Source organism: Wyeomyia smithii, chromosome 2 (genome assembly GCF_029784165.1).
Source record: "Wyeomyia smithii strain HCP4-BCI-WySm-NY-G18 chromosome 2, ASM2978416v1, whole genome shotgun sequence".
In the NCBI taxonomy this organism is placed as follows: Eukaryota; Metazoa; Arthropoda; class Insecta; order Diptera; family Culicidae; genus Wyeomyia; species Wyeomyia smithii.
The window spans coordinates 63,452,038-63,475,359 of record NC_073695.1 but is presented as its reverse complement, the minus strand read 5'-3'; the positions used below and the strand labels follow the sequence as shown (position 1 = coordinate 63,475,359).

At 37.2% G+C, this 23,322-nt stretch overlaps 1 protein-coding gene across 27 annotated transcripts in view; it reads left to right on the top strand.

The window, feature by feature from the left end:
• The window catches only part of LOC129721480 (glucose transporter type 1), a 551,257-nt gene that overhangs the window by 476,047 nt on the left and 51,888 nt on the right, over window positions 1-23,322 (top strand). For 17 of the 27 annotated variants that reach the window (XR_008727398.1, XR_008727397.1, XR_008727399.1 and 14 more), the window contains 3 exons: window positions 4,459-4,683; window positions 14,946-15,085; window positions 16,367-16,393. Coding sequence is in view for 23 of the 27 variants with exons in the window: in XM_055674105.1 (XP_055530080.1) it covers window positions 4,459-4,683; window positions 14,946-15,085; window positions 16,367-16,393 (392 nt within the window). In the remaining 4 variants the exon portion in view is untranslated. Of the gene's footprint in view, window positions 1-4,458; window positions 4,684-14,945; window positions 15,086-16,366; window positions 16,394-17,628; window positions 17,688-17,804; window positions 17,885-23,322 lie in introns of those variants that run through there. The other 10 variants (XR_008727400.1, XM_055674095.1, XM_055674103.1 and 7 more) reach the window with 5 other exon arrangements.

The following is a 23,322-nucleotide window of genomic DNA, read 5'->3' as shown; positions in this document are numbered from 1 at the left end:
ATTTACAAATTAAAATTAAATATTTTAATATGCTCAGCTCCAAGTTTCTTGAGCATCGTCGAAAATCAACCATTATTGATTAGAATGAAACATTGCACAGGTATTTGACTTAGTATTTTCCGCGAGTGAACAAATTTCCCAGACTTTAGAATAACTTTCAAAAAGAGCGCAAGCGTTTATTATTTTTTCTTTGGTTGTACAGAAAAATTTCTGAAAATTATTTGTAGCAACGAAAATAAGTTAACACGGAATTTTGATTTACTAAAAATTATGGGTCATTCCATACGAAGTGACCACGAAAAAGCACAAACTTGGACACGACCATTACAGATTTTGCTCAAAGTTGAGAGTATTATTCATCTACTGTCACTTTGGAAAAATCACAGATTTGGTGTCGATTGGAATAATTCCCGCTCTGTGGGACCCCCCTCTTTTTTGCAGTCACGCATTTTTTGTTCAAAATCTCTTGTTTCTTTTTCTTGCAAATCATAGACGTAAGATGTCCGAAAAATACTGATAGATGATTTTTGAAAAAAATAAACCAAGGAATCCAGAAAAAATATGAGTTTTGACCGGAAGTGTTGCCAGATAAATTATTTTTGTATTTGAATACTAAATTTACATTTTTTGGCAAATGCAGCCATTTTTATTTTAAATTTGATAATTTCATCGTGTTTCTTGGAAAATTTCACATAAAAAACAACTATCATCCCGAGGTAATATGAGCCAATCTCGAGATATAACATTTTTACGAAAAAAGTTGTGAACTTCGTAATTATTTTTATTTACAATTTATAAACGTAAGACTCCCGAAAAATAGTGATAGGTGAATTTTGAAGAAAATAAACCAAGGAATCCAGAAAAAAAAATATTTTTGACCAGAAGTGTTGCCAGATAAATTATTTTTGTATTTTAAAACTAAATTTGCATTTTTCGGCAAATGCAGCTAATTTTACTTTGAATTTAATGGTTTCATCGTATTTCTTGGAAAATTTTACGTAAGAAACACTTATCACCTCGTGGTAATATCAGACAATCTCGAGCAATAGCATTTTTACGAAAACAGTTCTGAAATTCGTAATTAATTTTTCGTAAAAATGTTATATCTCAAGATTGGCTCATATTACCACGGGGTGGTAAATGCTTCTTACGTAAAATTTTCCGAGAAACACATTAAAACCATCAAATTTAAAATAAAATTAGCTGCATTGGCTGAAAAATGCAAATTTAGTTTTAAAATACAAAAATAATCTATCTGGCAACACTTCTGGTCGAAAACAATATTTTTTCTGGAATCCTTGGTTTATTTTCTTCAAAATTCACCTATCACTATTTTTCGGGTGTGTAAGACACCATAAATTGTAAAATAAAATAATTACGAAGTTCACAACTTTTTTCGTAAAAATGTTATATCTCGAGATTGGCTCATATTACCTCGGGATGATAGTTGTTTCTTATGTGAAATCTCCAAGGAACACGTACGTAGGAACGCATGTACACTTCGTAGGTAATAACTCATATACATGTTGTTAAATTTTTTGTTGCAACAAAACCCGAACATCAAAACTTTTGATAAAAAAAAATCAGGACGAAGAAATGACAGATAAATTTTTTATTGAAGAGACTCAATATTAAAATTTCAAAACTAATTTTTAAATATCTCATGAACGTATGCATTTAGAAAATAAGTTACCATTAGCTGTTATGATTTGAAATTACTATTAAAATCATATTGCATTCTTGGATCTTGATTTTTCTTTTAAAAATTGAAATTGAAAAAATCCCTAAAAACTCACCATATAGATAAAAAACTATCATAACCATATAACGATTCATTTTCAGACAGTTTTTTTCTGTACAACCAAACGTTTCTGGGCTTCAATGCTTTGAAATGTGTACGCTCTTTCAGAAAATTAATCTCGAGTCTGAAAAACGTATTTACATGCGAAAAATATGCAGTTTGCCAAGTCGTGCACAGTTTCACTGAAATCAAAACTGACCTTTTAAATTTTTGCAAATCTCCAGATCATTTGGCATAGAAACGCTCTCTTGAATTCCAAGTACAAACTTCTCAGAACTCAAACCAGAGTATCAAATCCTAAATCTCAAGTATCAATTAAGGCATGAACCTTGAGTGTTTGGTATCGAGTTTCAAGCTCCATGGTTTAAAACTAAAACTCCAATTTCGACTTTTCATCTTTTCATAGCGTCTAGTTACAATTTCAACTCTTCAAGGCTTTCAACTTTTAAATCTTTCATCTCAAAATGCAAATGTTAAATTCTTAGCTTCAACTTTCGAGTGCCAAGCTAAGTGTCAAGTTTTAACATTTTTATCCGCAATTTTAAACGCAAAAGTTATCAACTTCAAACCTCGAGTTATTGGAATAGAAATAACATGATTCAAGTATGTCCACAACCAAAACCACCAATTGTGCTAATAACTAATCTTATCAAATTGTAAAATAATCAAAACTGGGCGAACCTTTACATCGAATATCATACAACAATGATATTTACATCTAAAATACAGTTTTATTTAAATAAATAACACCTACACCAACTTTTCTCGAATAGTTCTCCAAACTAAAGAAACATTAAAAAGCCAGCAAGTGTGCAGAAAAACAAAATCAAAGCCTGCCATCAGCAGGTGAAATTCGCCAATTAATACCAAAAATTAAACCGCGCGACTGACATTGTGTCGCTGGATAAATCACCGAAAGCAAATTTCCGGAATAAAGGTAAATCCTTCCATTTGGTGCTTCTTGCGAAAGCGCGACACTCGGTGTGCCATTTATCATTTCCATTGTTCAATTTGTTTTTTTTTCTTCCGAGAACATTTCATTCCACTAACTGGCAGCTGCAGATCTTCGCCGCCGGCGCCGGCGGCGGGAGATTATTATCATTTTGTATGACGTTTTTTTTTCTCTTCTTTGGTTTTGTTCCGCGATCTACTTCACTTCAGCCCAGCTCGGAAAACAACCTCATTTTCGAGAGCCATTTTGATTAAATAAATTTATTTGACTGAATAACTCTCGCTCCGATACACCGATTGATCTGAACAGCCTTCCACCAAATGGTTCCGTTACATAATCTACAACCGACGCGTTCGTCCTGCCAGTTCCATCGACTTGGACAAAAAAGCCATAAATTAACCCCATAATCCGGGTGGCTTTTGTGGATGCAGCCAGCAAAAAAAAAACAGAGCATTCGGTTCGCGAGTTCAATTTATGTTCCTTTCTGTTCAATGACCACGGACTTGCCCATCCAATTCGTTTGCAAAATTTATTCCTTCCGTTCGAAATTTCAGTTTGACAACTTTTTTTTTATCACCATCACTACCGCTACAGATAACCAAACAATCAAATTAGTCTGCTCTCGTGCTCCTTCAAAATATCATTAATCACTGCCTTCCGCAAAAAATACAATCAATTTAGCCAACCAACAAAAAACAGTACTTCACATTTTTCGAAGCATTCGGTTCGCCAGGGGCTATCAATTAGTGCGAGGATTCTCCGGATCAGGCAATGGTTGGCAACACTGTATCCCACGCTGACACCTTACACGCTCCCGTGAAATGCAAACACTAAACACATACGTGTTTTTTGTCCGATATCCAGACTATCACGCGCCGTAAGCATTTCTCAGTTGCCAAATGATGAGGCATTGTAAATATAGATTATTATTGCTTCAAGCTTGAGTTCACCGTGCTGCTTCTATGGAAAACTAGAACAACCGCAGAAAACAAAAGCATTCGCTACCGACTAATCGCAGCGCTGTCATCCAGCGGAGAATCAATGCACTCCAGCCGCTCCTGTGCAAACGACTGTTCTACGTCAGCGAACCGAAATGTACTCGAAGTTCGATCCTCGGTTGAGTTTAACGAATTAATAGTCCTACTTAGTACAATTACGTTGAATTCCTTATTTTTCTAAAATATGCTTCTAAGTTTATTTATAGGTCATATTTATCCAATCATATTCATATTTATAGGTCATATTTAACCAAAAATCAAGTCACTACTGATCTATTCTGGAGCTGAAGCATCCTACCAAAACTTAAAACTCTGTAGTTATAAGTAATAAACATTGTCTGCTATGTGATTTTGCAAATATCCCAAATATTCCTGAATTCAGCAGTGTCCTGGAACGGAAACGACACGGACTGTGAACTTGTTCCGCGCTGTCAAACCTATATTTTGTAACAAAATGTTTTCATTTCATTCGATACTCTACCTACCTTTGTTAACAACTATTATTTTGGTATTGGAAAACCAGTTTCCTCTGATTTTAACCTACAGGTTTTTATTTTTCTTTAAAATTCTTTCCGTTCACTAACATGAACTAAACCAACCTAACCGCATAAAATTGTGGCAAAAAAGTTAATATACAAAAAGTCCCAACCCTCAGAAAAAGCCTTTAAAATGCGGGAACGCAACGGACTATTACACGCATAGTTTAGGAGTTTTTTGGTTACGTGCAGGAAATGATCGACTGGATGTCCTACCTGTCGGTGGTGTCAACGCTGGCGTTCGTGGTGTTCTTCGCCGTCGGGCCGGGCTCGATTCCGTGGATGATTACTGCCGAACTGTTCAGCCAGGGGCCGCGGCCGAGCGCGATGGCCATCGCGGTGCTGGTCAACTGGATGGCGAACTTCGTTGTTGGAATTGGTTTCCCAAGTTTGAAGGTGAGTACACGGTTTGTTTGTTGTCGCTCTTGATTTGAAGAAGTTTATTAAGGAAAAAAAGGAATCCACAATCCACATTACAGTGTTAATGTTATAAACTCCGATTTTTCGTTGCAATTTTCCACCACCAAGTGAATATGCAGTAATACTTCTCCGGAGTTGCGAACTTACTAGTAATTTCGTACCCAACTCTACACGATCATGCTATTCTTTCCCTAGACGAACGTATTAATGCAGGAAATTGGAAATTTTCTACTAACTTTTCTTTGACTTAACATTTATTTACCTTTAAATCGGCACCATTTGGTTAAATTAAGAGATAATTTTATTCATTTCTTACATTTTCGATTTTGTTCTAAAAAAAAATTTCTTTGCATTACCACCCCAGGTAACTATATAGGTTATATCTTAGTTATCGACGTGGGACTACGTCTTTGTTTTCTAAACTGGTATGCAATGTTGCGTCAGATTTCAAACGATAATAACAGCATAACGACATGATGAATAACAATAACCAATATGTTGTTGGATAGATAAAATGTTGAACAATTTTGTGATACGCTAGTCATCATATTTTTTTTCATTGCAAAGCGGTGCTCGCATATGATTGGTATATTGATTGTAAAAATTCGACCTTGAAACATTTATACAATTTTCACTGTTAAGCAATGAAGTGATAATGATAACTGAAGTATCCAAATATTGTCCATCATTTTATCATTCCAACGGCATATTGACTATTGTAATTATTACACTGGGGTCGCTTTTTACGCGGTTGGTTGTACCGCATTTAAGAGATTAGATTAGATATATTTATTCTAACCTATTTTGATACCGGGTACAAATAATCTTATGAATCGGATAAAAACAATCCGCGTAAAAAGCAACCCCAGTGTACCATTCGAAATCTTTCATTCCGCCGTCACACTTTGGTTTTAGTTTCCGCAGATTGTATCCCGATATAGTGCAGTAAGACGTAGTCCTACGTCAAAAAATATATATAGTACAAAATGAAACCTCCAACCCGCAGAACATCTGTTTCTGCAAATTTTCAGCTTCCAAAATTCTTTTTTTTAATCAATTATTAAGAAACGCGGCCCCCATCGCGAGCACACCTTCTTCTTGTGTAAACATTCATGAGTGGTATGACTAACGCGAGATCCCTTCTACAGCCTGAATTAGCTCGCAGTTTATTATGTTATTGAATTTTGCAATAATTTATCACGAATTCACAAAACTCTTCGATATTTTTTATCCTTCCTAAGCGTGGTGCACCGATTGTAGGGTACTGTTACGACGAAATTGAGCAATCCAATACTTTACGGTTGAATAAGCTTGATCAGATGTTTCGTAACACTTTCCCATCAAGAAGCAATACCTAATCAGTTCCTACCGTACTCGTAATCTTAATTTTAACGCCCATTACAATGCAGTTGAAATCCGTTCCAATCAGATCCCTGACCCTCAATTCCAAACTCGATTCCAAATTCAATCCAAACGCAACCAAACATCAATTCCTTTAATTTCATTATCTATAATTACTTATAGTTCTCGTTCCCATCGTTTGCTAGTACCAAGAAACTTTATACATTCCATACGCTCCTTATTTCTTTCTTCATTTGTTTTTTGACGTATAATTACATCTTACGGTAGTAACTATAAGGGTTACAAATTTAAAAACCGAAATTATCGACAGCGTCACGAAAATTGTTAACTTTTAAATGTTTAAAACTCAGTCAGCTTGCAACAGCAATTGATTGTAAAATTAGCTATGCGTCCACCTGAATGCGAATCACTGTGATTTTGTGATGCTAACTATTGTACTATTGAAAAATGTAGAACCTTGTTAAACGCATGTTTCGACCAATCAGAGCTGGAACAAGGCCTTTTCTCCCATCACAGCCGACTCCCAAGTATGCTAACGATTTGACTTTTAACCGATTTGTTGTTGTTGTTGTTTCAATCGCTCTAGTACACAAAGACACGCCTGCCGGAAGTTCAACTCTCAGTAGTCATGTATAAAAGCTAGCATACAGAAATTTAGTCTCTATTGTATACCAATTATCGCAGTAAGAAAACGGTTGACTGTTACTGGAAACTGACTCGACCCGCAGCCGGCGGAGCAGCAACTGAGTTTAGCAAAGCGAGGCCACAGTTCCACAGTAGACGGTACAACCGGCGGACCGCAGAACGGCACAGTATTACTGAGCATGTCCGAATGTGTTAGTAATTTTGTCCGGATCGTTCGCCTTTAGCCATTTGGCCACTGCTAAAAGCTGTGAGTGTGCCGGTAGCGTGTGTTTATGATCGTTCGTTTACTTACAGTGTGTGCGGAGCGGAAAATATCAACAGAAGTAGAATCATCCCGTACTTACTTACTTACTTCAGCAGCCTAGAGCCGTGGTGGATCTTACCATGTCAACAGTTTTTCTCCACTTTCGTCAATCCTAGGCCTCTCGTTGCCAATTTCTGTAGATCCGCTTTAACCTTGTCAGGCCACCTAGCACGTTGGGCCCCTCTGTTTCTGATGCAATTTCAAGTCCATAGAGAACTATTGGTCTAATTAGGGCTTGGTACATAGTCAGTTTCAGGCAGCGCCATATGCTCCTGGATTCTCTTTTCTTGAGCCTCTCCCTTTCAGATACTTGTTTTTCAACGCATTAATTTCTTGTCCAACTCTCCTAACCTTCACTTATAGTCTGGCATAGTTTGCCTGCCTGCGTAATAACGAATAACGTCATCTGCGACCTTTACTAATAGCCGTGCCTCTCGTTTCAATGCCCGCTCGTCGGATTGCACCGTCAAGAAAAATGTTGAACAACGTTCAGGATAGTCTATCCTCTTATCTAAACCCTCTACGTGCTTCGAAGCGATGCGAGAGTGTCCCCGATTCACACAAGTAGCACATCACTCGATCCAAGGTAGCTTTGATAAGTTTCGTTAGTTTATTCGGAAAACCGTAGTCGTGCATTATTAACCATGGCTATTCTCGATCAACTGTATCATACACTGCCTTAAGTCCACGAAGACGTAGGGTGCCTTTAGTGGACCACTTAGTAGTGTAGCTGCATATTTTGCAAGACCAAGTGTAAATATCTCAACTGAATTAAGTATTTCATGATGTATAAACATGAAGTAACATGTTTTCTATCTTTTCTGCATAAAAAAACAACAAGATAATACCACTATTTCCTTATGATAAAAGAAATAAATCATCGCTGCAGTTTCCTTTAATGGGCCACCGTTTCCTAATTTGGACCACAACAATTTCCTAATTTGGACCAGGTCTACTTGAATAATTTTCTAATCCACTGTGTAACAGGTAGTTGTGAACAATTGCACCATGCCGCAGATTGCTTCGAATTATTAAGGGCCATCCATAGACTATGTGGCCATTTTTTTACTCTTTGTAGTCAATCCTCCAAAGTAATTCTGAATATTTTGTACAAACCTTGAAAGACGAGGATTTTCTAAGATGAATCTTGCAACTGTAGACTGCCGCTGCCGCTCTTTCAAAATGGGGAATCCTTTACAATGCAGCTGGTTTTCCTTTTCGTGGTTTTCCTGACCACTTCCTGCTTGCACGGAACATTACGGTGGATCGTGGAAGCTTCTCTAATCGAAACACCACTTTTTATTGCTTGGAGACACTCAGGAACAGCTGCTTTAGTATATTTATGGTAACTATGATTCGCTGTATTACTTCGATGTAAATGAAAGTCTATTTAGGTACTCAGTGAGACAGCGTGCTGATCGCTTTTGTTCGAAATGAAGCATGTTGAAATAAGGGAAACAGTACTTTTTTACCATTAATTGGGCCACTACCTAGTGAAATTGATTGCTTATCTTTTAAGACACTATTATTCTACCCGTTCATCAAAAATCTGGTACACAGTAAAGAAAATTTACATTACTTTAAATGCACATAAATGGAGCATTGGAAACCACGTAATATTCCGTGAGGCATTATATTCACATGCAAAGTAAATGAATATATTGTGAATTTGCATGCATATTTATATTCGAAGCTTTATATCAATTAACGTACAAATTTACATGTCTTAAAACGATTCTGTATTGTACATTATTTACGGTGTGAAATTGTATATGTTTTTCACTTTATGTGTTAGAAATCGTTATGTGCTTTCATTTGTATTAGTTGTAAATTTCATTTTTTGGTACTGTGTCGTTTTCGTTCGGAAAGTGTGATGTCAGTACAGTTTTTGGTAAAGCCATTTCTTATGAAAACGTTAACGAACCAAGGCGAATCAGGCTGCTGTTATTAAAAGATACTGTTTACAGCTTTGATTAAGAATATTATAGTAAATGTCTGTTGCAACATTTCTGGTGAAGAACATTAATGACTTTGTCAAAGAACCTGTCAAAATAAGTATATTTATCATGTGTCATTTGGTAAAAGGTGTTCAGGTGGTCCACTAAAGGAAGTGGTCTATATTAAGCAGATCTACCCTAATGTGTTGGCACTTTGTACTTCTGGTATTTCTGAAGGATCTGCCGGAGAGTGAAAATTTGATCCATAATAGCGCGTGTTTGTGTGAGGCAAGCTCGGTGCTGACAACGGAACAGAATCTGAGAGAGAATTTTGTGGGCGGCGTTAATCAGCGTTAGGCCACGCTAGTTGCTGCATTGCAGCCGGTCGCCATTTTTATAGATGAGCGTCTTCCCCGTCGAACCACTCATTTTGTCGGCTCAACTTTACCTCACCTGGTGCCGCGATGGTGGCACTCTGATGGCCGAACGTAGTTTTCCTCATCCATCTTCGAGCTTCGAAGCACATAGTTCCTCAGTGGAAGGTAGTTGGTGATGATGATGATGATGGTCCCACCTCATACCCCTACATCGGTTTGAGCTGGTCGATTTATCTAAGTAAGATATTATATAGAGTCAAACAATGTAACCAATTGACAAACAAATAACGGACTGGTTATTAATACAGACATAGTAACCCTTCAAAAGAATACCAATAATTTAACAATAAACATAAAAAAACGACTTTCCAATACCATCATGGATCCAAGGCTCATCCAAGCAAACGTTTCCAACCCGAAAATTATCTGGACTTGGTTACTCGTCAAGTAAGCGCACGCAATTTTCGGCAGCCTGGAGACTGTACCTGAGACCGCATCCCTAAGCGAACGTTTTTGATGTTCAAGAAAAACCGACCATCAATTAAAACGTGGTCAATTTTTTTTTCTCGCTTATTTTCCGTCGGTCTAGTTCCGCCACTGTTGTTGTGCCAATCACCGACACCCGGGGAGGCGACTCCACCCAGGACCCTAACTCACGACCCGTTTATTAACGGACCGGCGCCAACGGCTTCACTTCCTCATGCGATGGAAGGCGTGATCCCAGAGATTTTTCGCCTCAGAAAATCTCCCGGTGTCGGCTAAGATTGAATCTAGACCAGTTGGGTTGGTTGTGAGTGGATCACGCCACCTTTCACACACCTATGTCGGCGGTGGGATTCGAACCCAGGCTTCGAGCGTGGTTGGCGGGGACGTTACCAACCACGCTAGGCCCCCGCTCTAATATCAACGTTCTCGTGACCCTGTTTTTTAAATTATTTATAAAGATTTACAGAAAAAGATTAAACATAGATTTACTCTTCTGAGAACTCCGAAACCGACCATCAATTAAAACGTGGTCAATTTGATTTGTTGTTCGGTGGTCAAGTGATCTCTAGGTGGCTTTTTGAATATCTTTACGTGGATAAAGGGCGAAATTGATGCATCGTTGGCCGTTGTTGTTCGTGTCGGTGCGTAGGCTGTGAGTCCCTATCACTGGTCTAAACATCTCTTCCCTACCAACCTGGTTGTTTTTATCTCGGATAACGATCTTGATGTCCCGTGGCGGGCAGCTGTCGTATTTCGTCTCCAACTGCGCGTAGAACGACGCTTTCTCGTCGTAAGGTCTACCTTCGTGCGAGCAGTGCACGTTGATGATGCTGTAGTTGAAGAAACGACCTTTAATCCTCAACAAACACATCCTCTCGTTAATCGCCTTCCAGTTGATCACACGATCCTGCATTCTGCCCAGCACACAAAAACCCGTTCCCAGCCCGTTAGTTTTAGTAGAACTGTGCCTTGCCGCCCCGGGCTCTGCACACCTTCTCACATTTGCGACAGATCTCCTGCAGAGCCACAACATCGAACTTTCGGGGTTTTAACTGCTCAAGCAGCACCCTGTCTCCGCCAACCAAATTTAGCGATTTGCAGTTCCAGGTATCGAGTTACCATTTCTGGTCCGTTTGTCGTTGCCTTGGTCCGTGCCGAATGTTCTGAAACATAATTTCTTGATTGTTCGCAGTGTAATTGTTTAGGTAGGTGGCCTCACTAGGGCCACGTTTCCGAGTCTCTTGATGAGGCTGCAATCTTGGCTATGGCGTGCGAGACAATACGTTTCCTAATTCAGCCGCCCGCTCCGGGTCAGACGCTGTAGTGAGCCACCCCTAACCTGGGTAACAAATGCTCAGAAAGGTTGGGATTTCCTTCGAAGAGGTCAGAATTCCCCCCCCTTTCCGTCAGCATACGACCAAGGTCCCACCATGGGTTGGTTACCATGATCTTCGCTTGGTTACTGGGTACCACGAGGACGTAGGGATAGGAATTGCTGGGCAGGATGTTACGGACCATAATGGGATCTATTACACGAAACACTGATGGTACGCACTGCCCAGCCATTTACCAACAGGAATTCATCTCGTCATCGGTAAATGGCAATCCAAAATCTACCTTTCTTTTCAAGGGTACCAAAGGAGCATGCCGGCTTTTCTTTAAGTTTTGTTTAAGTTTTGCTTTTCTTTAAGTTTTGTTGACCTCCTCTCCCTCTCCCATCGTAGCATTTCGTCACAAAGTTGATGACGTAGGTTTACAAATGGATTTTTTTTGTTTTTTTTTACTCTCGCTTATTTTCTGTCGGTCTATTTCCGCCACTGTTGTGGCCAATCACCGACGCCCAGGGAGGCGACTCCACACCCAGGACCCTAACTCACGACCCGTTTATTAACGGACCGGCGCCAACGGCTTTACTTCCTCATGCGAGTTTACAAATGGATGTTTTAAATCATTTTAAATCATTTTAATTTTAATTTTAATTTTAATTTTATTCAATAATTTATCTGACAGTAAAAAAAGCAAAGCCTTGGTGCTACATTCCGATTCGGAACTTGACCTTCTGTTTACTATACACAGACTTCGCAGCCAACCGTTAAGTTCACAGGACAATTGCGGGGCTAGCGCTACGATCCTACTGACACTAACAGTCTCTCCCGAGACAAGACTCGAACCTACGACGACTGGCTTGTTAGGTCAGTATCGTACCTGGAGACCAGCTGGGGAGGCTATCTGACAGTATGTAGTCTTAATAAATAATAAAGATAGCGTCAAGTTTACAAAATATTCGAAATTTTCAACTTATTTACAAACTTGCGGGATGATTCGCCAAACTCAAACAAATCTTCTACTCTCGAGAAGGTCCTGATTGCAGCGGTTATAGGTTCGTTAAATCCAAACGACACCCGATGGAATGCGGTTTGTAGTAGGCCAGTTGAACGTAAGGAACGTTGAGAGTTACGGAAGTTTAGCTAGAACAAGAGTGTCGGCGAATCTATTTCGCCATTCAATATTTTGGCAACAGATGCAGCTTGCTGGATTTTGCGACGACGTTCGAGCGTGTCGAGGCCAAGTAATCGACAGCGGTCAGGATACGGAGGAAGATTTTCCGTTACCCAACGAATCAATAAAAAAGAGATTTGAAAAAAAAATTATCACTGAGATTTCACACCGTTAAATTGATTACCCCAATCGTAGTGTATTCCCAAGCTTATTGCAAAAATACATTGATGTAAGACAGGCTGTATTAATTTCACGCTATTCTTGGGGTCGTGTCTTAGAAACAACCTCTCCAACTATTTATTTAGTTGTAGTATTTGTTATTCCATAAAATTATAGGGGTCGTATTTAAGATTGATTAAGCTTTCAAGCATGTTTTAAGGATACATTCATGTTCTCAAAATGGTAATTCTGGAGATTTTAAATACGATTGATTTTGCAGTAAAACGGTTTCAAATTGTTATGTTTCGTGTTATCATTGCAATCAAATTTTGAATTATTTTCTTTCAATATGCCATTTCTTATTAATCGTGCAAAGTTTCCAACACCTGGAAAAACCAAGGAAACTAAAGGACTTGAAACTATCAGGGAATTTTATTTAACAAAAAAACTCTGGGAAAGTACGAAAATTTCCAAAATCAGGGAATTTATTTTTTGGTTAGGGAAATCAGAGAATATCAGGGAAACCTGAAGAACAACCAGGAATTTTTTTAACTTCAGAATTGCGTTCATCTTCGTGGCGCTTGTTTGTGTTTGTTATTGAGGGAATATCAGGGACAACCAGGGAATTCAATTTTGAAAACCTTTTCGCCACCCTGACCAAAGAAGTTAAGCTAGAAAAGCTTTTTTCTAATTTTACTTCTTATGGATTCTAATATAAAACATATTTTTTATGTTTATCATCTCAAAGTTTTCGCTCTTGAGACATTTCGCGCCAACTTGAACAGATATTGGCAGCACTCTCTCTGAGTTCAATAAAGTTTTGCGGCTGTGTAGCCTTATCAATCCCTGTAACTTTGTATCCTTTTTTTTTTCAAAAATTATAATACTGGTTTTACATTTTAAAAAAGATTAAGTTTCCTTTTAGAACTCGATATGCAGTCAGGTGTTTTACGCAGGTTGCTTATTTTCAATAATTCATAAGTGGTTCAAGATATTGACCTCATTTTAATCACGTTTTCCGTTATAGGACATAAGTATTTATATATCAGTTTTAAAAGAAAATCACAATTTTTGGTGTAAATACTGGAGAGTCATGATATTGCATTTTGGCCTTTAGAATGACCACTATCATATTCAATCAAAATTCAATCGTTATGGGTTGGTTTTCTGTGGCATTTCTTTTAATTCAATCTAGTTCGTTTTTACGCGATTTTATAAAAAATTGGAAGGTATCCCCCGCTTGACTTGACTGTATCTTATTAATGACAAGAGCAAAGTTGTCAATGGAGGATGACTTCTTGGGAATCGTTTTTATTTTTATTTGAAAATATTTAAAAAAAATGAATTTAATATCCTACACAGAAAAAAATATTTTATAAAAAAAGTTTTTTTTTTGATTAGTCATCTCAAATTTATTTCCCAAATAAGTTTCCTGGATGGACAATTTAGTTGCCTAAAACTTCTGAACAAATCAAAGTGGGTACTCTCAAGGAAAAAAAGTTCTTAACATTTTTAAATAAAAGTTCAGACAATTCCATAACAGTTATCCATTGACAAGTTTTCTCTGTCTTGTTATTACCATTCGGCGATGAAACGCTTGGGCATTCAGAAGAAGTTCTTGTGAAAAATTTCTTTTTTTCAGGAATTCTCATTTCGATGTGTTCAGAAAAGTTTCGTGCAGCTAAATTATCTATCTAAAAACAATTTATCTAACGCATTAAAATTCATATGTGTGGCACTTTGCATTTATTGATTCGGTAGTTATATGCTTAAAATATATGATTCAATCGCCCAAAAAAAATGCAGTAGAAATTTAACGTATGATAATGCTTTTCAGGGAATTGTAAGTGGCACCTATAAATAGGAAAAACGAGGTTTTAGTAAAACTCCCTCTTCTTGACAGATAGGGAGTCTGAGAATAAACCTATGATAAAGTCCGTTGACATCCAACTCGTAAGCATCCACTTGTTAAAGCGAACTCTTTGATCTTGCGGTTACGAAGTCAAATAGTTAAATAGTTTTGAAACATTTTTGAATGATTCAAATCAAAACTCTAACTTCAAATTGTAAAAACTTCAATGCAAACAATACAGTTGATTGTGTTATACACTTTATTCTGCGATGTAGGGATCGAAAGACTATGATTCAATCAATGTTTTTCCTGCCAAAAACTAATAACTAATCACTGAAAGTATTTTATCACAATAATTATTCGCATTGATATTTTGATTGAAATTTTACCAAATTTGCGCAGCTACTCGATAAAAATGGAAAAAGTATTTTTATTTCAAAGGTTGAAAGGGGATGAATTGCAACGAAAACTTAGAGAAAAAAAAATCGGATAGAATCATACCTATCGCTAACGAATGTTCGAAAACAAACATTATTGTCAACAACTTCCTTTTGTTGTCTATACAACGACTCAAATACATTTATTCTAATCAATTCTCATTTTCACTTCAATTTCAGACTGCCTTGGAAAATTATACATTCCTACCGTTTAGTGTATTTTTAGCAATATTTTGGATATTTACATATAAAAAGGTTCCTGAGACCAAAAACAAAACGTTCGAAGAAATTTTAGCTCTATTTAGGCATGGGAATGGAAGGTAAGATCTAGTCGTACCAGCTTTCATACACCTCTGAAAATAAGTCACCCTAAAGCGCTGTACAAAAAAAAGCACAACCAACTAACCCATAAAACTGCTAAAAATCTTCCATCGCTAACAGAATAAAAGTCAACCACGCCAAATTCATATCCTGCACCATTCCCACTTGCTTATTGCCCTCCGGCAACGGACAAAATCACTGTGTGCACGCCTCTCATTCCACCCCGTCACTAAAAATAAAATAAACCGCAATAATTCCATTGGAATCGATATCGGGAAATTGGCTTCCATGACGATCCGTTCCTCGGAAGCTAACTTCCTCGCAAAAACAATCCAAGCAAAACGAAAACTCAACCGCTTTACTAGCAAAACCAACTAACTTTCAACTATCATAATAAACAACTCAATACCGTTCTGACCGCAAAAATCTGAGCAGCATCAAGCATTCGAAACTGGCAGGAAAAAAAGTATCACACGATATCAGTACGGAAGCGAGAGAAACTTTCCAGACCGAAATTTATTGATACCCGGTAACATGAAGAGAGTGGAAGAGGTAGAAGTACAATCCACTCAACTGGAAAGTTTCCTCTAAACGCTATAAAAATGAGGAGAAATTTTTCTCGCACTCACATCAGCTCCTCCTTTGCCATCTGTCAGGTATCTCTAGTTGCCACCGCAGCAGCTCCTTGCAAAAAGCACCAGAGCACCAGGGTGGAAAATATCGTTCACCATTATTTAACAACTTTTCAGAACCTCTGCTAGAGCGCATCTAACTGCCTACGAACCTTCCTGGCCTTTCCAATCGACAGACATCCTGACGGCTCGCGTTCTGCGGACGTGCCATCGTTTGCCTTCCTTCCGATTTACTTGCTCAAATTTATTCCTCTTGTATTGTTAAAATGAAAAATTTGACCTCATCTCATTGTTCCACTGCAGCAGAAAACATGAAACTGCCGAAATTCATCCAGACAATGGCACGTTTTGGGATTTTATGTTAGCCCATTTGAGTTTAGAGGAGGGCGAGGAATAAAATTGCGATGCTGGAACCATTTAGGTGGTGCAGAGATACCGAATCCTACCTAATTACTGTTTAAAAGGAAGCTAGCTTTTCCTCGCTAAGAAATGTCATCCCAGCAAGCAAAATCAAACCCAAACCATAGCAGCAATCTCGCTAAGCTTTAGATCACACTCTATCTTATATTCACTAACGTTTTACTAATAAAACCAAACGGAACCAGTAAAGCAACAACTTCTATTTCCTATCCCCCTTCTAATTTATAGACACATTCGCGATAGTAGACTGTACGGGTAAGTTTTTTCATCCATTAGTCGAGCCGCTGAACCTCTCCCCAACATCCCGGTAGACTTGACAAAAGTCTCGAAGCCATTACCCCGGAAACATTTCCACGCCGTTTCAAGTCCAAGTTTTCTCCACCCCGCTCCGCGACCGGACCGACGCACTTTTTTAGTTCTGTTTCTTTCTCAATTCTCGTTCAATCGATTAACTTTTACCGAGCTTTGTTTTCTTTTTTTTGAACGTCGGATAATGCATGAGTTAAATGAAATAAACCATAAATGTTAATTGGTTTTCAGTTGATTGCCGCATGGATTGTGCGATCCGCCTCAGTTAAAATTTATTTGATTTTTGCAATTGTTTTCCTTTTACAAATCTGTCAGTTTCGGGTAACCATCGAGCTTAAACTCGTCATTCTTGAGATTAACGGTAATCACGTGCCTCATTAATTAACATTTATCACACATAAAAAACGCGAATTAAAAATTATTCCACCGGCAACATCCTCCTGACAAAAATTACCTCTCCCTTCCCTCCGAAGACCCTCCCGCATAATTCACCGTCAGGAAGCGCTCATTCGAATCGATAGCGGCAAATGGAGAGCCCCTCGAATGGCGTTACCATTATCGAGCATCATTTTCAATTATCTATAACGGAGCAAATATTATCAGATTATAACACGCGGTTATGATTTGGAGTTGAGTTCAAATTAATGGTTGAATTTATAACAGTGCCCACGTGACGCTTCGCAATTAGTTTGTTTGATTTGGGCACTTTCTTCGAATCGCTGTTCCTATTCTAGGCCGTACGATCGAAAAGACCTCTCTTGTTGAAAGCTTTCGCCATCACTTTTTAGCTTCTGGTTGTTTCATTCGAATTGAATCCTTCCCACTGCGAAATGAATTGCTTCGTTCAGTTGCTAACATTTATATTCGTTTTTTTTTTTCTGTATTGAGGAAGAAACACTAACGAAATAGTGCTGCGCTAGGCCACACTGCACTTCTGTTTTTGCATCGCATTCCGCCCTCTTTCCACCCCCACCACCGTCACTTTCTCGTTCCACAAGATAGATTCTACAACTTATTTTTCGCAAAACAACTACACCAGGAAACCTAAACTATGGAACCATTTTTTTCTATCTCTCTCATCGCTCACTACTCGCTGTCAAACTTTGAACCACACTCTTAAACAAACAAACTAAAATCAAACAATAACTTGCGCCATACTACTACCATCACCAAAACAACAGGACATTCCGCTCCCTGCTTGCCGTACCTAGCAAACTACTTGCACAGTGTCTTGGTAAAGGTAAATGAACATAGAGAGAAACCCCTCGTTTTCAAGCGTGAATTATTTCACTCTCGTCTGTTTTTTTTCTTCTGCAAATTATGTACATCTTAATTTGGTTTGAAAAACGAAACACAGCCCCGATTCGCTTTAGCTTCCGCTATAGTTGCATATTGCTTCCTGGTTTTACAAATAGACACTAGAGTTTATTCCTTGCATTGGTTGGCACAAACATGGCGCTCTCCATCAATACAAGCACCGTACCGTACTCGGATTAGCCCGCTAATCAACAGCTGGTTACTTTAAATTTTTTCTCACCTAATTGAATTGCTATAGGTTTAAGTCAATCGTTCAAATAGATCTCATAACGCTCGAAATACATTCCATGCTAGGGTTACCATTTGGTCGGAGTTAAAAATCAGAACAATTTTTTTCCAGCGAAAATTTGATCTAAGCTATTTTTATTTTTTGAGGTATCAATAAATAAAATACGTAATTTGAGATTTGCACCTCAAAAGACTCATAGTTAACGTATTTCTTGAACGATTCAACTTTGCAACTTTGATTTATTAAGCGTTAGTAGATACCTAAAAAAAATGCAACACTAGTGAACTGTTTGAAATAAACTTAACAATTGTCAAAAAACAGTTAACGGTTTCAACGACTAGACAATTTCTCTCGTCAAGATTTAACCAAAGAAACAATTCGTTCGAAATAAGTTCGTTTCTTCCCGGCGCAAGATGAAAGTACTGACCAATTTGCTACTTTTTTTGAATATCCGGCATCATTCAGAAAAATCAGGACAAATGCTAAAATATGAAAAATAAATCGCTCCAAATGGGTTTTAAAATCAGGACATGTCCTGCTAAATCAGGACGGATGGTATCCCTATTCCATGCTGATTCCTGAACTTATATCTGTGACAACAGTTTTGGAGTACTTTTACAATGATGGCGTCACTAATGCCATTGACAAGTTGTTTGGTTTTCCTTTACACAATGTTTAAAATCGCATTGAGACGTGGATGTTAATATAGAAAAATATACCATTTTATCCGAAAGCAGTTTTTTACCAACACAACGTGTTCTTCAAAACATGTAGACACACTTTAAAACTTAAATGAAATCATTTTTTCGTAGATTCAGCTATTTTGTATTCTTATTATCTTGACCAATGATGTATGAAACAAGCTACAAACGATTCGACTAAAAAGTATGCATGGGGAAGAGAATCTTTCGTTTGTTTTGATGGGTTCATGGTAAAGTATCAATAAATGACGGAGAGGATTTTTTCTTCTCTTTTGTTGACGTGTGCTTTCCCACTAGGAAAATGATGGTCTTAATATTGACCGCAATTCAGAATAGATCCATAATCTACTAACCCCATATGGGTCATTCCATGTCAAGTGTCCGAGGAAATGCATCGACCATCTCCGATTTCGACCAAAATTCGTGAGTCGATGTATTTTGAGCCGGAACTTATAAGTGCAAAGTGTTGTACCGATTGGTGGACCCCTCGGCCAATGAGACTGCCTCCACTTTTTGCGAATTTAGCAAAACATCTTTTTTGATTTATGGATATCTCGGGACCCTAAAGAGCTGCAGGTGATATTGACATATCGTTTCGAAGGTTTTTAGACGTAGAATCGAATTACGTGGTCAATTTTTTTCTGCAGTGTTGCCAATATTGCATTTTTTCGATTCAAAACTTAATTTTCAATTTCCTCGAAATACCCCCCCTTCGATTTTGATTTTGACCATGCAAATGTGTTTAGCAGACGATTTTACATAGGAATCACTTATCATCAAAAAACAAAATGTAGCCTTCCAGAGATACAGCATTTTCAAAATTGCAAGATTTTGGGTTTTGTCTACGCACGAAAGCGCTTCCACACAAATTGCGGCTATCTTAATGGTGTCCTAGCAGGCGTTTGTGTAATCGAAGAGATGTTCCTTAGAGGAGCATCCGTTAATGATGTAACGCAAAAATCCCGTTCAAGAATCATTTTCACGAAAGGTTAGAGAAGAGTTTTGGCTACACTTTTCATATGAATCTTCATTTAATGATTTATAATATTGTAAAAATCATCCTCTCTTGATTTGAAACCGTTTCCTAACAGGCAAATGGTCATGTTTCCTTGCACATTTGCGATAACGGAAGTTAATTTTGGGCTATAAAAAATTAAAAATTTTGATTCCATTTTATGCACAATTCGATTTTACGCACATTTCAAAAACGAGAATGTGCGTAAAATCGAGGTATACCTGTATGCTAAAAATTAGACAAACAATCATGAAATTCTCTGTCCCATTCTTTTCACACACGCCTTAAAAACATTTCATATTTAGCTCAATGATTTCAAGTGTTCATTTATACACATTCAATCCAATGAACACGGTTTAAATAAATAAAAACAAAACAAAATTGATTGTGACTAACCATACTGGCGCCACTATCATGTAAGGACCGAAACTACGATCTGTTTAAGACAGTTAAAAACCATTCTGTTTTATTAGGTTTGCAACTAAGTTCTTACAGATTTTCTAAAAAGAATGAGAGGTTTTGGTATTTCGGCTTGCAGCCTAATGAAATGCGTTGATTGCTATTCGCTCATCACCGACGTTTCGGTCCTTTCATGGCACCATCATCAGGACCTACAATATATTAAATGTTTTATAATTTAAAATTCTACTCACATTAGAATAAACAAACAACTCACCAGATATCTCACCTCCGGGACGCAGAAATAGATCAGTACATTCCGATTCGCAAGGGTTGTTTTGGTAAAACACTACCAAGCGATGCACTCCATCTCCATCAAGTAGATTTTTCCTACTTGAACTGCCTATCTCAGAATCAAACACAAACACGTACAACCCAGAAAACTTGTACTGATCAGAAAAGCCTACATGCTTCAAGTGGTGTTGGAATCGTTTGCTTCGTTGGTGTCGCTCTGGAATTGAAGGGTGGGCTGTGATCGTTTCGCTCTCAAGTTCCCTACACTGTATGTATCACTGATGCCATCAGTGTTCGTACGCCGATTGACCTTATGAGGTGTACTGTATATGAGCGATTCTCGATGGAACCGTGCCACTAGTGACATGAGGTCTTTAATAAAAAACGATATTTTTGTGTCTAAATGATTGAAGGTGGTGAAAAAATGATAAAACCACTTTGGCTAGTTCATAATGCTAAACCCCTCGGGCACAAAGCGGTTGAACGGTTTTCAGAAAAAATCTATTTTGAGCAATTCTTGATCTTGTTATTGATTTGTTTCTTTTGAATTTGTCATTGAATCCCCTACAACCAGCATATCGTGTGAAAGAGGAATGCTAGAGCTTTCATTTGGAATAGAAAAAAATTGACCGCCATCTTGGTCTTCGCCGCCATTTTGGCATTTATCAGAAAAACGTGTTTTTGAGCAAGTTCGCAACCGCCGTATTTAAATTTGACACCACCATTGGAAGGCTAAGAAAAAAAACTTTAAGATACAATCAAAAAGATTAGATGAACATTGATTCTACCTTGTCATTCAGATCCCTTTTCGAAATCGAGCCTCGAACAGTTCAACACATAACGCGCCGACGATGTCAAAGCAATGCAATAGGGTGGCAATTCTTGTATGAAAAAAAATCATCATCGAAATTCAAAAACCGACCATGTACATTTTGTTCATTGGGTCAAAAAAAATTATCTGTGCAAAATTCCAGCTCAATCGGACATTATTTAAGGGTGCCTCAAAGCGCTCAAAGTTGTAATTTTTCGACCTTCGAAACACAACCAAGGAGAGAGTACAGGAAATTGGGAAAATCTATTTTTTATGCCAAATGTCTTAAAAATGCATAAAACGTCGAGATATGGTGTTATCTTGAGAAAAAAATGTTTGACCACAAATCGAACTCGCTGAGCCGTTTTCTGAGCAACGAAAGCTGAATATGGAATATTTTCAAACGGGCTTTCAAAATCACTCACAGCTCGTCCCAAACCAGATATGAATTATTTTAATTTTCATTTGGTATCTCAAACTTGATTTTCATTAGGGTGGTTCATTTATTTTTAATTTTTTACTAGGGTGGTTCCAAAAACAATAAAAATGAAATGTATTGTTATTGAATAGAAAAAAGCAATCATAGTAGGAAACTTATGTCATTGCGTTATTCGTACCATGACTATCAATATTTATTAAATGGGAAATTACAAAGAGTTTCGTTCAAAACATAACGGTGCGTGTAACAGAGAATTAAGAGGTGAAAATTCTCTTTTTTTTAAATATCATAGAATTTCATAGTTTTCGTAGCTGCCACCACCCTTGCGGAAAACTAGTTGGTCCATCCTTGTGGTATATTAAGTATAAGATGTCAAATGGGCAAATAAATATGAGTATCTTTCCTACTAAACCCTTTCATATTAAATTTTAACGAGCTGTGAGTCATTTTAGAAACCCGTTTTAAAATATTCCATATTAAGCCTTCGGTTGCTCAGAAAACGGGGAAGTCCCAGAAGGTCGATTTTCGGTCAAAAAAATCGGTTATTGACGATTTTTATTGAAACGATGCACTAATTTACTGACAGATATCTTTAAAATCTGCAAATATCTGCAGACTAAACCTTTTCTATATTTAGGTATAAGTAAAACATAATTTAATCCAGATATAGACATTTGTCTCTCGCTGTCTCCTGTGCAGATATTTGTAAATAAATAAGTGCATTATTTAAATTAAAATGTTCAACAACTAAATAAACTTAAGAGATAAAAATAAACTTTCTTCGGTGAGCTTGTGTGTTTTATGATAGTTAAAAACATTGTAGAACATTGAAAAATTTTAGAGAATCACTATAAAAAGTTATATTAAAAAAATTATTTTGAGGAGCACTCTAGAGAAAACTTCACAATAGTTCATTTAAATTAGCAGATATAAGTAAAGTGTCTTCGACAGAGTTGTTTCTTACAAAATGTGCTGAAACTTTACTCAGCAAAGTGGATTTTTATTTGCAAAAATGAGAAAAACAAAACTCGTTTCTCAATTTTAGGTAGATTAATCACAGCATTCTTACTTCTACAAAATGGAGAATAATTAATAGAACAACTTTACTGAAGACACTACGACTCCAAAATCATTATTTTTTGAGTTAAGAGTAATTAGTGTAAATAAGCGCATTCTTCCAGTAAAAATCGTCAACAACAAAAATTATATGTAAGACAAAAATGAACTTTCTTCGGAGATATCGTATCAAATAATTTTGTAGAACATTTAAGAATTGTAGAAAATCACTATAAAAAGTTAAATAGCAAAAAAAGATTTTTAGTATTAATCTATAGAAAACACCACAAAAGTTCCTTTATATAGATAGATAGAAGTATGATGTCTTCCACAAAGTTGTTTCTTTTAAAATTTGCTACAACTTTGCTGAACAAAGTGAATTTTTATATTAGAAAATGAGAAAAGTAAAATTCGTTTCTCACTGTTGAGTGAATTAATCATGGAATTGCAACTTCTATAACATGGAGAATAATTAATGGAACAACTTTGCTGAAGACTTTATGGCTCTAAAATCAATGTTTTTGGGTCGAAAGAATTTCGATCACGTTTTTGCAGCTTTGGAAACAGTGTGCAGCGCCTGTGTTTGAACTTGGTACCGACGATGGATGGACTAC